A 17,293-nucleotide genomic window follows, 5' to 3' on the forward strand; every position below is an offset into this window, starting at 1 on the left:
GTGGATGATCGCCACATACTTTCTTTGGTGAAGAAGAACCCGTTCACAACATCAACTGAAGTCCAGAACACTCTCAGTGAAGTAGGTGTATCTGTCTCTAAGTCAACAGTAAAGAGAAGACTCCATGAAAGTAAATACAAAGAGTTCACATCTAGATGCAAACCATTCATCAATTCCAAAAATAGACAGGCCAGAGTTAAATTTGCTGAAAAACACCTCATGAAGCCAGCTCAGTTCTGGAAAAGTATTCTATGGACGGATGAGACAAAGATCAACCTGTACCAGAATGATGGGAAGAAAAAAGTTTGGAGAAGAAAGGGAACGCCACATGATCCAAGGCACACCACATCCTCTGTAAAACATGGTGGAGGCAACGTGATGGCATGGGCATGCATGGCTTTCAATGGCACTGGGTCACTTGTGTTTATTGATGACATAACAGCAGACAAGAGTAGCCGGATGAATTCTGAAGTGTACCGGGATATACTTTCAGCCCAGATTCAGCCAAATGCCGCAAAGTTGATCAGACGGCGCTTCATAGTACAGATGGACAATGACCCCAAGCATACAGACAAAGCTACCCAGGAGTTCATGAGTGCAAAAAAGTGGAACATTCTGCAATGGCCAAGTCAATCACCAGATCTTAACCCAATTGAGCATGCATTTCACTTGCTCAAATCCAGACTTAAGACGGAAAGACCCACAAACAAGCAAGACCTGAAGGCTGCGGCTGTAAAGGCCTGGCAAAGCATTAAGAAGGAGGAAACCCAGCGTTTGGTGATGTCCATGGGTTCCAGACTTAAGGCAGTGATTGCCTCCAAAGGATTTGCAACAAAATATTGAAAATAAAAAATTTTTTTTTGGGTTTGGTTTATTTGTCCAATTACTTTTGACCTCCTAAAATGTGGAGTGTTTGTAAAGAAATGTGTACAATTCCTACAATTTCTATCAGATATTTTTGTTCAAACCTTCAAATTAAACGCTACTGCACTTGAATTCTGTTGTAGAGGTTTTATTTCAAATCCAATGTGGTGGCATGCAGAGCCCAACTCGTGAAAATTGTGTCACTGTCCAAATATTTCTGGACCTAACTGTATATCTATAGTGGAAAAGGTAACATGGAAATCGGGGCTGGCTAGGAGTTTTCAAATATACATGGTAAGATTTCTGAAAACTATTCACGAAGGAAAATGATGCAATGCTTATACCCCCTCTCCACATGGCCTCTCCATTTGAAGATAAAACTAAACCTAACGAGCTTTAACACATGTGGTTCACTATATATCACTATTATACAGACATACAGTGCTGGCCAAAAGTATTGGCACCTCTGCAATTCTGTCAGATAATACTCAGTTTCTTCTTGAAAATGATTGCAATCACAAATTCTTTGGTATTATTATCTTCATTTAAATTTGTCTTCAATGAAGAAAAAGAAAAAAAATTGTCATAAAGCCAAATTGGATATAATTCCACACCAAACATAAAAAAGGGGGTGGACAAAAGTATTGGCACTGTTTGAAAAATCATGTGATGCTTCTCTAATTTGTGTAAGTAACAGCACCTGTAACTTACCTGTGGCACCTAACAGGTGTTGGCAATAACTAAATCACACTTGCAGCAAGTTGACATGGATTAAGGTTGACTCAACCTCTGTCCTGTGTCCTTGTGTGTACCACATTGAGCATGGAGAAAAGAAAGAAGACCAAAGAACTGTGAGGACTTGAGAATCCAAATTGTGAGCAATCTCAAGGCTACAAGTTCATCTCCAAAGACCTGAAAGTTCCTGTGTCTACGGTGCGCAGTGTCATCAAGAAGTTTATAGCCCATGGCACTGTGGCTAACCTCCTTAGATGTGGAAGGAAAAGAAAAATTGACGAGAGATTTCAACGCAAGATTGTGCGGATGGTGGATAAAGAACCTCAACTAACATCCAAACAAGTTCAAGCTGCCCTGCAGTCCAACGGTACAACAGTGTCAACCCGTACTATCCGTCGGCGTCTGAATGAAAAGGGACTGTATGGTAGGATACCCAGGAAGACCCCACTTCTTACCCCGAGACATAAAAAAGCCAGGCTGGTGTTTGTCAAAACTTACCTGATAAAGCTTAAAACGTTTTGGAAGAATGTTCTCTGGTCAGATGAGCAAAAGTAGAGCTTTTTGGGAAAAACCATCAACATAGAATTTACAGGAAAAAAAAGAAAAGGCATTCAAAGAAAATAACACAGTCCCTACAGTTAAACATGGTGGAGGTTCCCTAATGTTTTGGGGTTGCTTTGCTGCCTCTGGCACTGGACTGCTTGACCGTGTGCATGGCATTATGAAGTCTGAAGACTACCAACAAATTTTGCAGCATAATGTAGGGCCCAGTGTGAGAAAGCTGGGTCTTCCTCAGAGGTCATGGGTCTCCCAGCAGGACAATGACCCAAAACACACTTCAAAAAGCACTAGAAAATGGTTTGATAGAAAGCATTGGAGACTACTAAAGTCGCCAGCAATGAGTCCAGACCTGAATCCCATAGAACACCTGTGGATAGATCTCAAAATGGCAGTTTGGAGAAGGCACCCTTCAAATCTCAGGGACCTGGAGCAGTTAGCCAAAGAAGAATGGTCTAAAATTCCAGCAGAGTATTATAAGAAACTCATTGATGGTTACCGGAAGTGGTTGTTCGCAGTTATTTTGGCTAAAGGTTGTGCTACCAAGTATTAAGGCCCCATCACACACAGAGATAAATCTTTGGCAGATCTGTGGTTGCAGTGAAATCATGGACATATTGTTCCATTTGTACACAGCCACAAACCTGGAACTGGGTGTACTCACAGTTCTGAATAATTCACACAGAGTCCAAAGGGTAAACCAAATTGCCAGTGACCGATGACCTCCGGCAAGTGTGTTCGGATCCCACACCCTGGTACAGCAAACAGGGGTCCCTTCCTCCTGCACTTAGTGTTGTGTCCTTGTTGTTGACTACTCTGCATGAAACGGGTAAGTCCACTCCCAGTGATACTGTGTGTTGGGAGCTGTGGCCTGCGAGAGCCGACCCTTGGGATCTTTGCAGGCAATTGCGGAGCCCTATCCCCCTCGTTGGGCTTCCATCTCGCTCTATCTGGGCCTCCTGTGGGACAAGACCTGAAATCTTTCAATTAGTAGGATGCTTGAAGCTGGCCTTGCTCTAGGGTCCAGGTACCCTGTCGTGCATGGCCTCCAGACCGGATTCCCGCTGTCGATACCGGCGGGCTACAATTCTGCCCCGGTCCACTTAAGGTCTCCCGCGACTGGATCTCCGTCGCCTGTGGCCCTGTCTGCCGACTGCCACCTAGTCAGTAGTCCGGTAGTCCAGGGGCTCCAACCCCTGACCACCCTGTCACTTAACACTCCTCACTTTTCTCTGTCCAACGCAACTCTCTCACTCAACTGTCTTGTTCCCTCCCAGGACACCTCAAAACCCCTAGGTGGACGTCATCATCCACTTGGCCCCGCCCACTGGTGTGTCCCATTGTCATGGGGGGTGACTAGGGTTTGCTGGCTGGTGTTATGTACCTTGGATGTGGGGTTGTGATGGAGGGCCAAGGAGGAGGGAATCCTGCACCTGGAAGTGGGGGTGCAGTCATCTGTGACACCCTGATTTTGTCAGGGCGTCACACTTATGCATGTATGTATGTATGTATGTATGTATGTATGTATGTATGTATGTATGTATGTATGTATGTATGTATGCACCGCGTGCAGAATTATTAGGCAAGTTGTATTTTAGAAGATTTTTTTTATTATTGATCAACAACTATGTTCTCAATCAACCTAAAAGACTCAAATATCAAAGCTTAACATTTTTGGAAGTTGAAGTGGGTTTTTTTTAGATTTGGCTATCTTAGGAGGATATCTGTTTGTGCAAATAACTATTACTGTGCAGAATTATTAGGCAACATAATAAAAACAAAATATATTCCCATCTCACTTGTTTATTTTCAGCAGGTAAACCAATATAACTGCACAAAATTTAAAAATAAACATTTCTAACATGCAAAAACAAAACCCTAAAAAATTAGTGTCCAATATAGCCACCTTTCTTTATGATGACACTCAACAGCCTACCATCCAATACTCGTAGATTCTGTCAGTTGCTTGATCTGTTTACGATCAACATTGTGTGCAGCAGCCACCACAGCCTCCCAGACACTGTTCCGAGAGGTGTACTGTTTTCCCTCCCTGTAGATCTTACATTTTATGAGGGACCACAGGTTCTCTATGGGGTTCAGATCAGGTGAACAAGGGGGCCATATCATTATTTTTTCATCTTTTAGACCTTTACTGGAAAGCCACGCTGTGGAGTAGTTGGATGCATGTGATGGAGCATTGTCCTGCATAAAAATCATGTTTATCTTGAACGATACAGACTTCGTCCGGTACCACTGCTTGAAGAAGTTGTCTTCCAGAAACTGGCAGTAGGTCTGGAAGTTGAGCTTCACTCCATCCTCAACCCGAAAAGGTCCCACAAGTTCATCTTTGATGATATTAGCCTATACCAGTAACCCACCTCCACCTTGCTGGCGTCTGAGTCGGAGTGGAGCTCTCTGCCCTTTACTGATCCAGCCTCTGACCTATCAAGAGTCACTCATTTCATCAGTCAATAAAATCTTTGAAAAATCAGTCTTCAGATTTTTTTTTGGCCCAGTCTTGACATTTTATCTTATGTTCTTGTTCAAGGTGGTCGTTTTTCAGCCTTTCTTACCTTGGCCATGTCCCTGAGTATGGCACACCTTGTGCTTTTTGATACTCCAGTAACGTTGCAGCTCTGAAATATGGCCAAACTAGTGGCAAATGGCATCTTGGCAGCTTCATGCTTGATTTTTTTTAATTCATGGGGCAGTTATTTTGAGCCTTTTTTGCCCAACACGCTTCTTGCGACCCTGTTGGCTATTTGCCATGAAACGCTTGATTATTCAGTGATCACGCTTCAAAAGTATGGCAATTTCAAGACTGCTGCATCCCTCTGCAAGACATCTCACAATTTTGGACTTTTTGGACTCAAAATACTCATTTGCCTAATTTCATAGTTTTTTTTATTTTTTATAGTTTTTTTAAGGTTGAAGGGAGACTCTAAGTCGATCTAGTTCAACCCGTAGCCTAACATGTTGATCCAGAGGAATAATTCTGCACACAGTGCATGTCTGCTAGAGGAATCAGCACCATCACATTTACAATCACAACATTTTGCACAGACACCCCATGTGACTCCGAGAACATCAGAATATGTTTTGAGAGGAAAATTTAACCCTGCACTTTACAGTTATTTGTCAAAAAAAACTGGTTACTTTAAAGTCAACGCAGCTAGGTGCTACGGGTCATTAATAGGAGCTGTGATGTCACGGTCACAAGATGGCGCTGCAGGGGGAGGAGGAACACCAAAACAAGGTGAAAACGCTGTAGGGCGAGTATAAGGGGCAGGGGACTTAGATTTAAAGAACCACTCCAGTCGTGAACATACGAAAAATTTCAGAAATATCTGCTTCTTTCACCACTTGTGAGTCACTTATTCTTCTCCCTCTATTGTTTTAAACTAATGACTCCCATAAAAAAGCCAATATCTGACTTGGTCAATACAAAATGGATTATCAACTCACTGAGGCATCAAATCACAACAGCCCACAGAAGTCTATGGAAAGGGAGGAGGGAGGAAGGTCGGAGAGAAAGGCAGAGAGGTCATGCTGTAGTTTTCTAGTAAATGTTTTATTCTCCCCTCCCCGTGCTGGATTCACAGCGATACTCTAAAGTAGTGTCCTTTATGTGCTGTTACTTCTGAATCTAGAGCGGGCTTTACACACAGCGACATAGCTAGTGATGTCGCTGCCGATCGCACCCGCCCCCGTCGGTTGTGCGCCACGGGCATATCGCTGCCCGTGGCGCACAACATCGCTAGGACCTATCACACGGACTTACCTTCCCTGCGACGTCGCTGTGGTCGGCAAACCGCCTCCTTTCTAAGGGGGCAGTTCGTGCGGAGTCACAGCGACTTTACACGGCAGGCGGCCAATAGAAGCGGAAAGGCGGAGAGCAGCCGAAGGAAAGACATGCCCACCTCGTTGCCGGAGTACGCAGGTACGGTGTTGTTCGTCATTCCTGGGGTGTCACACGTAGCGATGTGTGCTACCACATGAATGACGAACAACCTGCGTGCAAAAGCAACAACGATAATCGGATTACAACGACCGGACAACGATCAACGATATGGTGAGAATTTTGTGTTGTTCGTACGTGTCACAGGCAACGACGTCGCTAACGAGGCTAATGTACGTCACGAATTCCGTGACCCCAACGACATCTCGTTAGCAATGCCGCTGCGTGTAAAGCCCGCTTAAGCAAGAGTGATGGGTGGACAAGAATCCCTCATATCTGTGTTTTACTTGTATATTAGAGACTGCATATCAGCTAGTGTATAAAGCCACAGATGGAAAACGCTGCTAACAATTTTTTCCTTCTTCATATATAAAATATATAAAGCTCCATTTTTATATACTATTTTGACCACAAAGCATCACTAAAATATATTTGGGATATAAAAAGGGCACAAAAGTAATGGACAGGACATGTAAAATATAAAAAAGATCTCACCATCATATACAAAATAAGTGGAGTCCTTAAACACCAAGATGGCAGGGACCTCATTCAGAGTCACGTACTAAGAGAAGAAAAAAGGGAATAAAAAAAATTATCCGCAACATAACCCAGACAGATAGCTCCAGCATTAGGATATCCACAACTGAATTGTGCTGCAACCATAACATCATGGGAGTCAAAGTGAACCGCACAGACAACGTCCCCACAGGACGCACCGGCAGCAGAATGTCTGACAAATTAGCAAAATTCACACTTAAATATGCAGATATTGCTGCATTGTGATGACTAGAATCATGTCCTTCGCTGCTTCTGCGGGAAAGCTTCCTGATGGTCTCGGGGTCCTAGCCGGCAGCAGTAACATGTCAGCTGTGACGTCGCAGCACAAGATACACCGCTCTTCACAGGCGAGATCCCGCTAAAGACAGAGCTCTTCTGTCCAATCAGGGAGCTCAACTCACTCCCACCAATGGTAAGACAGCACTGCTAGAAGGGCTGGGCAAAACTTCATTTTTGATTATGAGAAAAATCAGAATAGTGCAGCATGCCAACGGCGGTCTAATCAAAATAATTTGATTGCTTGGTGCTCCAAATGTTGCCGTTAACCCAATCTGACAGTGGCATCTAAAGTGCACCAACCAGCGGAGGGAGCACTGCATGTGTCACCCGAGATGCAATTGTGGGGTACTGATGGATTACCCTGCTCCGATGAAGACCAGCCTGCGGCTGCAATTCATAGCAGACTGTGATTTCTAAAAATACTCCATTACTATGGTGTTTCAGTATAATGTATAAGTGAGCAGACGACTGCAGCATCAAATCCCCCTATTAAAGATAAAAAAATAAACGTAGAAAAATAAAAAAAAAAAAAGTTTCTAAAAATATAAAAATCTGACCAGCGGTGCTGCACGTACCTGTGTTCGATGAGCCTGCGCTTCTGAATGCCTGGCACTTACAGTCATGCGCGGTCACAGCAAACAGGTATGCGCAGCACCGCTGGTGATGCTGAATTGAATAGCATGTTAGTACACCCCTGTGGGCGTACTAACATGCTAAGAGGGTGGACTAGTCGGGGGATAAAACGCCCTTGCGACTAGTCCCTGCACTCATTAGCATAAGATAAAAGATCTTTAGAAATACTTTTTCTATAGCTCTCTTTATCTATGCTAGTGTATACAGGGACGGTTAGGCAGGGATTAGCAATATGCACCTAGAACTGCTCGCGGGTCTGAGTGCATATTACACCTGACAGGTTCCCTTTAGGCACATTTTTTTTTTTTTAAAGTCTTGGATATACCTTTTAATGGTAATGAATGCCCATTTTCACCAGTCGGGGAAGAGCGCTTTTGATGGGGTTTTTACATGGGACAGCTTTTCACCATGTTTTTAAGGTATCGGCCATTTCTATACTTCTATATTGTGTTTTATAAACCACAACAGCAGATTGTTACCTCGGGTAAGACCTCTTCCGAAGCAGAAAAGAAGTATGTATATACAATAAGTTCAGATGCAACTTCAATGAATTTTTCCTGTGAAAAGAAACATTTTCAAATGATGGAAAACAAAAAAAAGTATATCTAAATTTATGAAATAAAAATTAGAGAAAACATTTTTTCAACCAATAGAAGTATGGAGCTCTTACTGTATGGAATTATCATGACACAGCTCCATTAGCATTGAGGGGGCTGGCCAGTACATTATACAAACGTAGTATATCAGTCTAATGAAAAGTAGAAAGGGGATCTGGCAGTATATAACCCCCTCAAACCACATACATGGGATATAATGTAGGCCTTTATATCTTCTATATGTCGCTTTTCATATGTAAATGTGACGTTAAGTGCTGGAGGTGTGATGGAGCGGGGAGCCCTCTGCCACCCCAGGGGTCCCTGCATTGTACCAGTCACAGGAAATGTGCCGCAATCATCTAAGATCACAGCACTTGTACGGTATTGTGACGGATCTAGGTTTCATCAATCCTATTCATGTGTGGAAATAATACGGTAATTCTTCATTTTGTTCTTTTCATTAACAACATTGATTTTCCAAAACACAATTTTCATATTTTTCAGACTTAGATGCACAAAAGGTTTCGATATTACAGAATAGGAAAAACATATTTCCTACTGATTAAAATTACCTTGGAGGTGTAAAGAATTGGAGCGGTTAATAGCACTAATTTTAATGCACAAGGGTAAAATAGAGGAGGCAATAAAGGGAATTTTGTTTACTTACCGTAAATTCCTTTTCTTCTAGCTCCTATTGGGAGACCCAGACGATTGGGTGTATAGCTTCTGCCTCTGGAGGCCACACAAAGTATTACACTTTTAAAAAAGTGTAACCCCTCCCCTCTGCCCATACACCCTCCCGTGGACCACGGGCTCCTCAGTTTTGGTGCAAAAGCAGGAAGGAGAAAACTTATAAATTGGTCTAGGGTAAATTCAATCCGAAGGATGTTCGGAGAACTGAAGACCATGAACCAAAAGAACAAATCAACATCAACAACATGTGTACACACAAGAACAACCAGCCCGAAGGGCACAGGGGCGGGTGCTGGGTCTCCCAATAGGAGCTAGAAGAAAAGGAATTTACGGTAAGTAAACAAAATTCCCTTTTTCTTTGTCGCTCCATTGGGAGACCCAGACGATTGGGACGTCCAAGAGCAGTCCCTGGGTGGGTAAAACAGTACCTCATAAAAAGAGCCGAAACCGGCCCCCTCTTACAGGTGGGCAACCGCCGCCTGGAGGACTCGCCTACCTAGACTGGCGTCTGCCGAAGCATAGGTATGCACTTGATAGTGCTTCGTGAAAGTGTGCAGACTAGACCACGTCGCTGCCTGACACACCTGCTGAGCCGTCGCCCGGTGCCGCAATGCCCAGGACGCACCTACGGCTCTGGTAGAATGGGCTTTCAACCCTGAAGGGAGTGGAAGCCCAGAAGTACGGTAGGCCTCTAGAATCGGTTCCTTGATCCACCGAGCCAAGGTTGACTTGGAGGTCTGAGAGCCCTTACACTGGCCAGCGACAAGGACAAAGAGCGCGTCTGAACGGCGCAGGGGCGCCGTGCGAGACACGTAGAACCGGAGTGCTCTCACAAGATCCAAAGAGTGCAAATCCTTTTCACACTGGTGAATTGGATTAGGGCAAAAGGAAGGCAAGGAGATATCCTGATTTAGATGAAAAGGGGATACCACCTTAGGGAGAAATTCCGGGACCGGACGCAGAACCACCTTATCCTGGTGGAAAACCAGGAAGGGAGCTTTGCATGACAGCGCTGCAAGCTCAGACACTCTCCGAAGTGATGTGACTGCCACCAGGAAGGCCACCTTCTGAGAAAGACGGGAGAGAGAGACATCCCGCAGCGGCTCAAAAGGCGGCTTTTGAAGAGCCGTCAGGACCCTGTTAAGATCCCAAGGTTCCAACGGACGTTTGTAAGGTGGGACCATGTGGCAAACCCCCTGCAGGAACGTGCGGACCTGCGGAAGTCTAGCTAGACGCTTTTGAAAAAACACGGAGAGCGCCGATACTTGGCCCTTGAGAGAGCCGAGGGACAACCCCTTGTCCATTCCATTCCAGTGGGTCCCCCGGAGCTGTAGAGCTGTGCAGCTGCAGCATACAGCGGCAGAATGCCAAACATGGCCGCCGGAGCTCTCAAGGGGGGAGTGGAGCCATGGGCGGCGCCGGCAAAAGGCGGGAATCTGGAGGCCCCATAGTGGTCAATGAGAGGGGAGGGGAGACATGCAAAGATGCTCCAGCCCTCTGTCGATAATCCCGCCCTTACCCCTGACAGGCAGGCCCGGGGGCGGGATTTTTCGCGACTAGGCCGCAATGAAGCCGGGGACTAAATTTAAGGCCGTGCCCGACAAGCAGGCACGGTCGGCGCGGAAGTCCGATGAAAAAACAACGGACGGCGCTACTGGGGAGAAAGGCGACCTCTCTCCCCGTACCGTCCCCACATGGGGACACAGAGTACCTTTAAGGAGCAGGGCCCGGTCCCTGGGGATGAAAACGCTCCGGTCCAGCAGGTTCCACCAGGGGCTGCGGATGGAGCACGGTCTCAGCAGGTGAATGACCGGTGAGGGATGGTGAAGGAAACGGCATGTGGCTCCAGCCTTTGTACCCGCAATGGGTACCTCAACCTTAACAACACCGCCGACATAGTGGGGTGAGAAGGGAGCATGCCGGGGACCCCATAGGGGACCTCTTTTCTTCCGTCATACTATGTATGAGAAATCTTTTTTTTTTTTTTTCTATGAGTGGATGTGTGCCTCCTTCCACACAAAGCATAAAAACTGAGGAGCCCGTGGTCCACGGGAGGGTGTATGGGCAGAGGGGAGGGGTTACACTTTTTTAAAAGTGTAATACTTTGTGTGGCCTCCAGAGGCAGAAGCTATACACCCAATCTGAGTCTCCCAATGGAGCGACAAAGAAAGATTTATTGTTAATGGGCAGTGTAAAGCTATGGGTATACATATGCTGTAGAGAAGCACACAGCTCTATCATGCACACGTAGCTCGGCTCCAGCAAGGCTCTCACACACACCGCTCAAGCAAAGCGCGCACACACACCGCTCCAGCAAGGCGCACACACACACCGCTCCGGCAAGGTGCGCGCGCACACACACACACACCGCTCCGGCAAGGCGCGCACACACACGCGCCGCTCCGGCAAGGCGCACACACACACCGCTCCAGCAAGGCGCAGACACACACCGCTCCAGCAAGGCGCACACACACACCACTCCAGCAAGGCGCACACACACACGGCTCCAGCAAGGCGCACACACACACACACACGGCTCCAGCAAGGCGCACACACACACACACGGCTCCAGCAAGGCGCACACACACACACGGCTCCAGCAAGGCGCACACACACACCGCTCCAGCAAGGCGCACACACACACCGCTCCAGCAAGGCGCACACACACACCGCTCCAGCAAGGCGCACACACACACCGCTCCAGCAAGGCGCACACACACACCGCTCCAGCAAGGCGCACACACACACACACCGCTCCAGCAAGGCGCACACACACCGCTCCAGCAAAGCGCACACACCGCTCCAGCAAGGCGCGCACACACACAGCTCCAGCAAGGTGCACACAACTCAACTCCATCAATACACATTCACACACCTCAGCCACATCAACACATACACACCTCAGTATCACATGGGACAACTACATCACAGAGCTTAGCAACAACAACAACAGACAGCTCCGCTACTCCAACCTACATACACCTATGCTAAACACAGAATATACACAATATTCACTTCCAAACATGTGCTTGAAAGGTCCTTCAGCACCTGTGTATCTTTAGTTAAGTGCAGATACTGAGAAATTTCTATGTTGCCTGCACCAATCAAATTGATCAGTGTGATCAGGAGGAGAGAGAGAACTGTACAGCTCCATAGTTCTCTCAGAAATAAGTAAGGATGCTCTATGAGCAGTCTCCTCCATCACAAGAAGCTGTCCCTGGACTAAAAGATAAACTCATTTTCACGAAGATTTTTTTTTTGGTTTCAAAAAAGTGCATATTAGGCCACATGCACACGTTGAGTATTTGGCGAGTTTTGTACCTCAGGATTTGTAGCCAAAACTAGGCGTGGGACAATCACAGGAAAGGTATAATAGAAACATGGGCAACTGTTCAGTATTTGGAAGCCAAAATCAGGAGGGGGTAAAAAATCTCAACAAATACTCAACATGTGGTATGTGGCTTCATAGTGTAAAAAAAAAAAAAAAAAAAAAAAAAAAAAAAAAAAAAAAAAACAAAACAAACAAACACATGGTAGTATTTTAACAAAACTGAAAAAAATACTCACCTTCAAGGTTGATTCAACACCGACATACACAAACAGCACGCGATGACGTTTTTGCACATGATCAAACATCTGCTGGCTTGGGAGCGGTCGTATTAATGGCCTTAAAAAGATATAAAGGATATAAAATAAATGACAAAAAAACAAAACACAAGATGGCACAGAACTCATTTACCATTATACTACCACACAAAGCAACGGCTATGAATAGATAAGCAAGGGGAATAAATTAGCAAAAACTGAAAAAAATGAGGTTTTAAAGACAAAATCAAGAAATATATAAAACTTTGGTATATAGTGCAGATTTATCAGAGATATCTAAAAATCAAACGCAAAAAAAACACCTGCCTTTGAAGTCCATATCAATCAATCATGGCTCAGTGTTCATTATACCATGGATGGTTTCAAGCAAGTAATGTTTCATTATTACAAAGTGAACAGGTAGGCAATAGACTTTTGGCTTTATTTCTGCATTTGCAATGTACAGTGTTTGCAGTCAGTGACTAGACCCAATCTTGCATATCCATAGGCTGATGACCAATCTGATAATATCTCAGAGGTGCATATATTCATAGCATTCTTCTTTCCCCTGTCCTATAAGTTACAATGTGCTGTACAATACTAGCTAAAAGCAATGCGGATTTTTCCATTTATGTTTTGGGAAAGGAGGGTATATTTAACTTTTCTATGCAGATTTTTTTTTTTGTATGTAACTGCTGCAACACAATAGTATTACATTGTATAATAGACAATCTCGTATAAAGACCAGCCACAGGCTGGTCTTCATAGTTGATCTTACACGAAGTTTTCATAAGGCCCCCCCAAAGTTGTTGACATTACAATCTTCCAGGGTGCCGATGACGGTCAGAGATAACAGCTACCATCTTAAAGACTTGAATATTGCTGTCATGCTTTACACACAGTGCCATGAAAAAGTATTTATGCCCCAAGAACTTTACATTTTTTTCACGACACCCTCAAATTTATGTGTGTTTGATCAGGATATTATGTGACATAGCAACACAAAGCAGCAAGTATTTGTGAAATGTAAAGGAAACGATACCTGGTTATCTGAATATTTTAAAAAAATTAAATCTGAAAATTGTGACGTGCATTTGTATTTAGCCCCTCTGTAATCTGATACCCCTAAATAAAATCCCGAGTGACTAATTGCCTCCAGAAGTCACCTAATAAATTACCACCTCTGTGTGATTTATTCTCAGTATAACTACAGCTGTCTTGTAAATGCCTCAAAGGTTTGTTTGAGTACATTAGGGATCAAACTGCATAATGAAAGCCAGAGAACACACCAGACAGGTCAGGGATAAAGTTGTGGAGAAGAATAAAGCTGTTTGTATGTATTATATAGATGTGTGTGTGTGTGTGTGTGTGTGTGTGTGTGTAGGTCTGCACATCTCGTAAAGCACTGTTCAATCCATCAAAGAATGGAAGGAGCATGACAACTCCAAAACTACCAAGACACGGATGGCCGTCCACCTAAACTGACATTCCAAAAGAGGAGAGCACTATTCAGAGAAGCAGCCAAGAGGCCCATGGTAACTCTCGAGGAGCTGCAAAAATCCACAGCTCAGGTGGGAGAATCTGCCCACAAGACAAAGGGGTACTTTGCACACTAAGACATCGCAAGCCGATGCATGCGATGCCGAGCGCGATAGTCCCCGCCCCCGTCGCAGCAGTGATATCTTGTGATAGCTGCCGTAGTGAACATTATCGCTACGGCAGCTTCACATGGACTTACCTGCCCTGCGACGTCGCTCTGGCGGGCGACCCGCCTCCTTCCTAAGGAGGCGGGTCGTGCGGCATCACGGCAGGCGGCCAATAGAAGCGGAGGTGCAGATATGAGCGGGACGTAAACATCCCGCCCACCTCTGTCCTTCCGCATAGCCGGCGTGAGCCGTGGTGACGCAGGTAGGCTGATGTTCCTCGCTCCTGCGGCTTCTCACACAGCGATGTGTGCTGCCGCAGGAACGAGGAACAACATCATACCGTACCCCTAATAGTTGTCTAGTCCGAGAGGAGGGAGGAGGGAGGAGGGAGGAGGGAGGAGGGAGGAGGGAGGAGGGAGGAGGGAGGAGGGAGGAGGAGGAGGAGAGATATAGAATAGCTATGTACTACTGATGGGCGAATAGTAACTATTGGTGTTCAAATAATGATTATCAAATACCCAGTACTATTCCAGAATTCGGCACAAAAACAAAATGTTCTGGTTCCCCCATTGACTTGCATTAGGTTTTTATTCGTAACGAATACTCGAATAGTACTTTGGAATTAGTTATGAATAATCCGAACACAAATAGTTACTATTCGCCCATCGCTATTATGTACAGCTACTACACTGCAGAGTAATCCAAAGTTTTGGGTTAGCACGGCCAAACAAAATTCGAAAAAATCCAACTGGGTCTGAGTTTTTTGTAACTTGCTTGTCCCGGTACCTTAAGAGATTGTACTGTGGCCCCATTCACATGCATTTTGCTGCAATGTAGAGGTGGCACAAGCTATCTTTACCCAAGAGACCCATATTGCGGCCATAGTTGACATGTAACCCAGCCCTAAATATCACTGTCTCAATGGACAGTGGCATTGATCTAAGGTAAGGGGTAACTTCTGCAAGCAATGCTCCAATGTTGTCTATAAAGCACAGCCGGGGGACTCGCCTTGTATGGAGTGGGCTCAGCTCCTGAGCCTGCTCCACAAGTATAGCAAGCAATAGGGCTTTAGCCCATCTAGTCTAAGTATACAGTATCTAAATATGGAGGATTAGGAAATCTCCCCAAGATTGTAAAAGAGCAACGATTAAGAATGTAACTAACCTGTTATCAGGATTTTATACCTGAAACTTATGAAAGCCATTTTTATGCTGAATAAATCCTTAAAGGGAATCTGTCAGCATGTTTTTGCTACTTCACCTGAGAGCAGCATCTTGTAGGCAAGAAATTCTGAAAGTAACCATGTATAACTTAGATTACTGGGTGCAGCCCTTCTGACATCTATGAAGGGAGGGCAGTCCTACACACACCAGGCTCTCAATAGAGATTGTGCATTGACTGTGAGGTGTCAAGGGGGACATGCAGGACAACATGGCAGGAACAGCTAGTTACACCAACAGTAATGCCGGCGTCACACGGGACGATCTATCGTGAGATCGTACAAGCGATCGTACCCGCCCCCGTCGTTTGTGCGTCACGGGCGATTATTTGGGACGTTCGGCGTCACAGCGACGTCACAGTGGCCGGCCAATAGAAGCGGAGGGGCGGAGATGAGCGGGACAAACATCCCGCTCACCTCTTTCCTTCCGCATTGCCGGTGGGACGCAGGTAAGCTGTGTTTGTCGTTCCCGAGGTATCACACGGAGCGATGTGTGCTGCCACGGGAACGATGAACGGGAGCACAGAAGGAGGACCGACATTTTGAAAATGAGCAACGTGTCAACGAGCAACGATAAGGTGAGTATTTTTGCTTGTTAACAGTCGTTCGAAGGTGTCACACGGTACGATATCTCTGACGATGCCGGATGTGCGTCACAAACGACTTGACCCAGACGACATATCGCCCGATATATCGTACCGTGTGACGCCGGCATAAGGGTTTGGCTGCTAAAACAAACATAGCAAATAAACAAAAAGATTGGACTGTCACAACACAGGCATGCCAGAACTTTCTGTCTTAACCCTTATGGCATGCTGACTTTAGCTTCTATAGCAAAAACCTGCCGAAAGAGTCATGACTTAAACCGTAATAAAGCACCTTTACATACATGCTATTCGTTTTGGGTATAAAATCCTGATTACAGGTTCTCTTTCAATAAATTGCTTGCTACTATAGCATCTCATGTTGGTAAAACAAGAGTCATAATTACATATGCCTGACACATCGCCTACTCACCCAGCAACTCTATTTGCAAACTCAATGATATCTTCCTTAGTCCTAGGACCCCGATAGTTGTAGGCCATCTCTCCCTTCAGCCTGCGTATTGGAAAGGAAGATAAATATTATAATAAAAAAAAAAAAAAAAATAATGGAGTAGCAATTAATAAAATATGTAATGGCAGAATTGGATACGAAACAACATTACTGAATAAAATATATAGGAAGTCAGAGTAATAAATGATAGTTTGATAAATGTCTTTTCAGTATGTATGAAGCCGGCACCAAATATATTTTGGAAGGTTTCTAATCCTACAGCCGTGAGTCCTACAGTCTATAGATATACCAAATAATCAGCTTACACGCTAAAGATTATTAAACCTTATATTATACAATCCATGTATGTAAAAAAAGAAAAAAAAATGAGTGAATAAAAACAAAAGTGAGACAGCGGTGCTGGAAAATGGCCTACAATGACCAGTGGTTCTAAGCCCTTCACGATGCCAACAATTTCCGTTTTTGTTTTTCCTCCCCTTCTTTCCAGATCCATAACTTTTTTTTTATTTTTTTGCCCACATACACATTATTTTGCTGGATGACCTGTACTTTTGAATAACCCCATTTATTTTACCAAATCGTGTACTTTAATAAGGGGGAGAAAAAAATCTATACGTGGAGAAATTGTGAAAAAAAATACAATTCTGACTTTCTTCGGAAATTGTTCTTATGGAGTTCATTTTGTGGCAAAAATGACCACGCAGTATGATGCTCCTCATTGGTATGTGTATAGTGATACCAAATGTGTCCAGTTTTTTTTTAATTATTTTACTGGTGAAAAAAATCAGAAGTCATTAAAAAAAAATTTAGGGGCTTGTGTGTTGCCATTTTCCAAGACTTCTAACGTTTTCATTTTTTGGTCGATGGAGAGGAGTGATGGCTTATTCTTTTTGTGGGGTGCGACAATGTTTTT

General features: G+C 44.6%; 1 protein-coding gene across 1 annotated transcript in view; it reads right to left on the bottom strand.

Moving 5' to 3' along the window:
- The window catches only part of TMX3 (thioredoxin related transmembrane protein 3), an 84,914-nt gene that overhangs the window by 30,238 nt on the left and 37,383 nt on the right, over window positions 1-17,293 (bottom strand). The window contains exons 6-9 of the mRNA XM_075314607.1: window positions 16,342-16,422; window positions 12,442-12,541; window positions 8,065-8,142; window positions 6,611-6,677 (exon numbers count right to left, since the gene is read on the bottom strand). Of these exons, the coding sequence (XP_075170722.1) occupies window positions 6,611-6,677; window positions 8,065-8,142; window positions 12,442-12,541; window positions 16,342-16,422 (326 nt within the window). The remainder of the gene's footprint in view (window positions 1-6,610; window positions 6,678-8,064; window positions 8,143-12,441; window positions 12,542-16,341; window positions 16,423-17,293) is intronic.

Source organism: Anomaloglossus baeobatrachus, chromosome 6, assembly GCF_048569485.1.
Source record: "Anomaloglossus baeobatrachus isolate aAnoBae1 chromosome 6, aAnoBae1.hap1, whole genome shotgun sequence".
In the NCBI taxonomy this organism is placed as follows: domain Eukaryota; kingdom Metazoa; phylum Chordata; class Amphibia; order Anura; family Aromobatidae; genus Anomaloglossus; species Anomaloglossus baeobatrachus.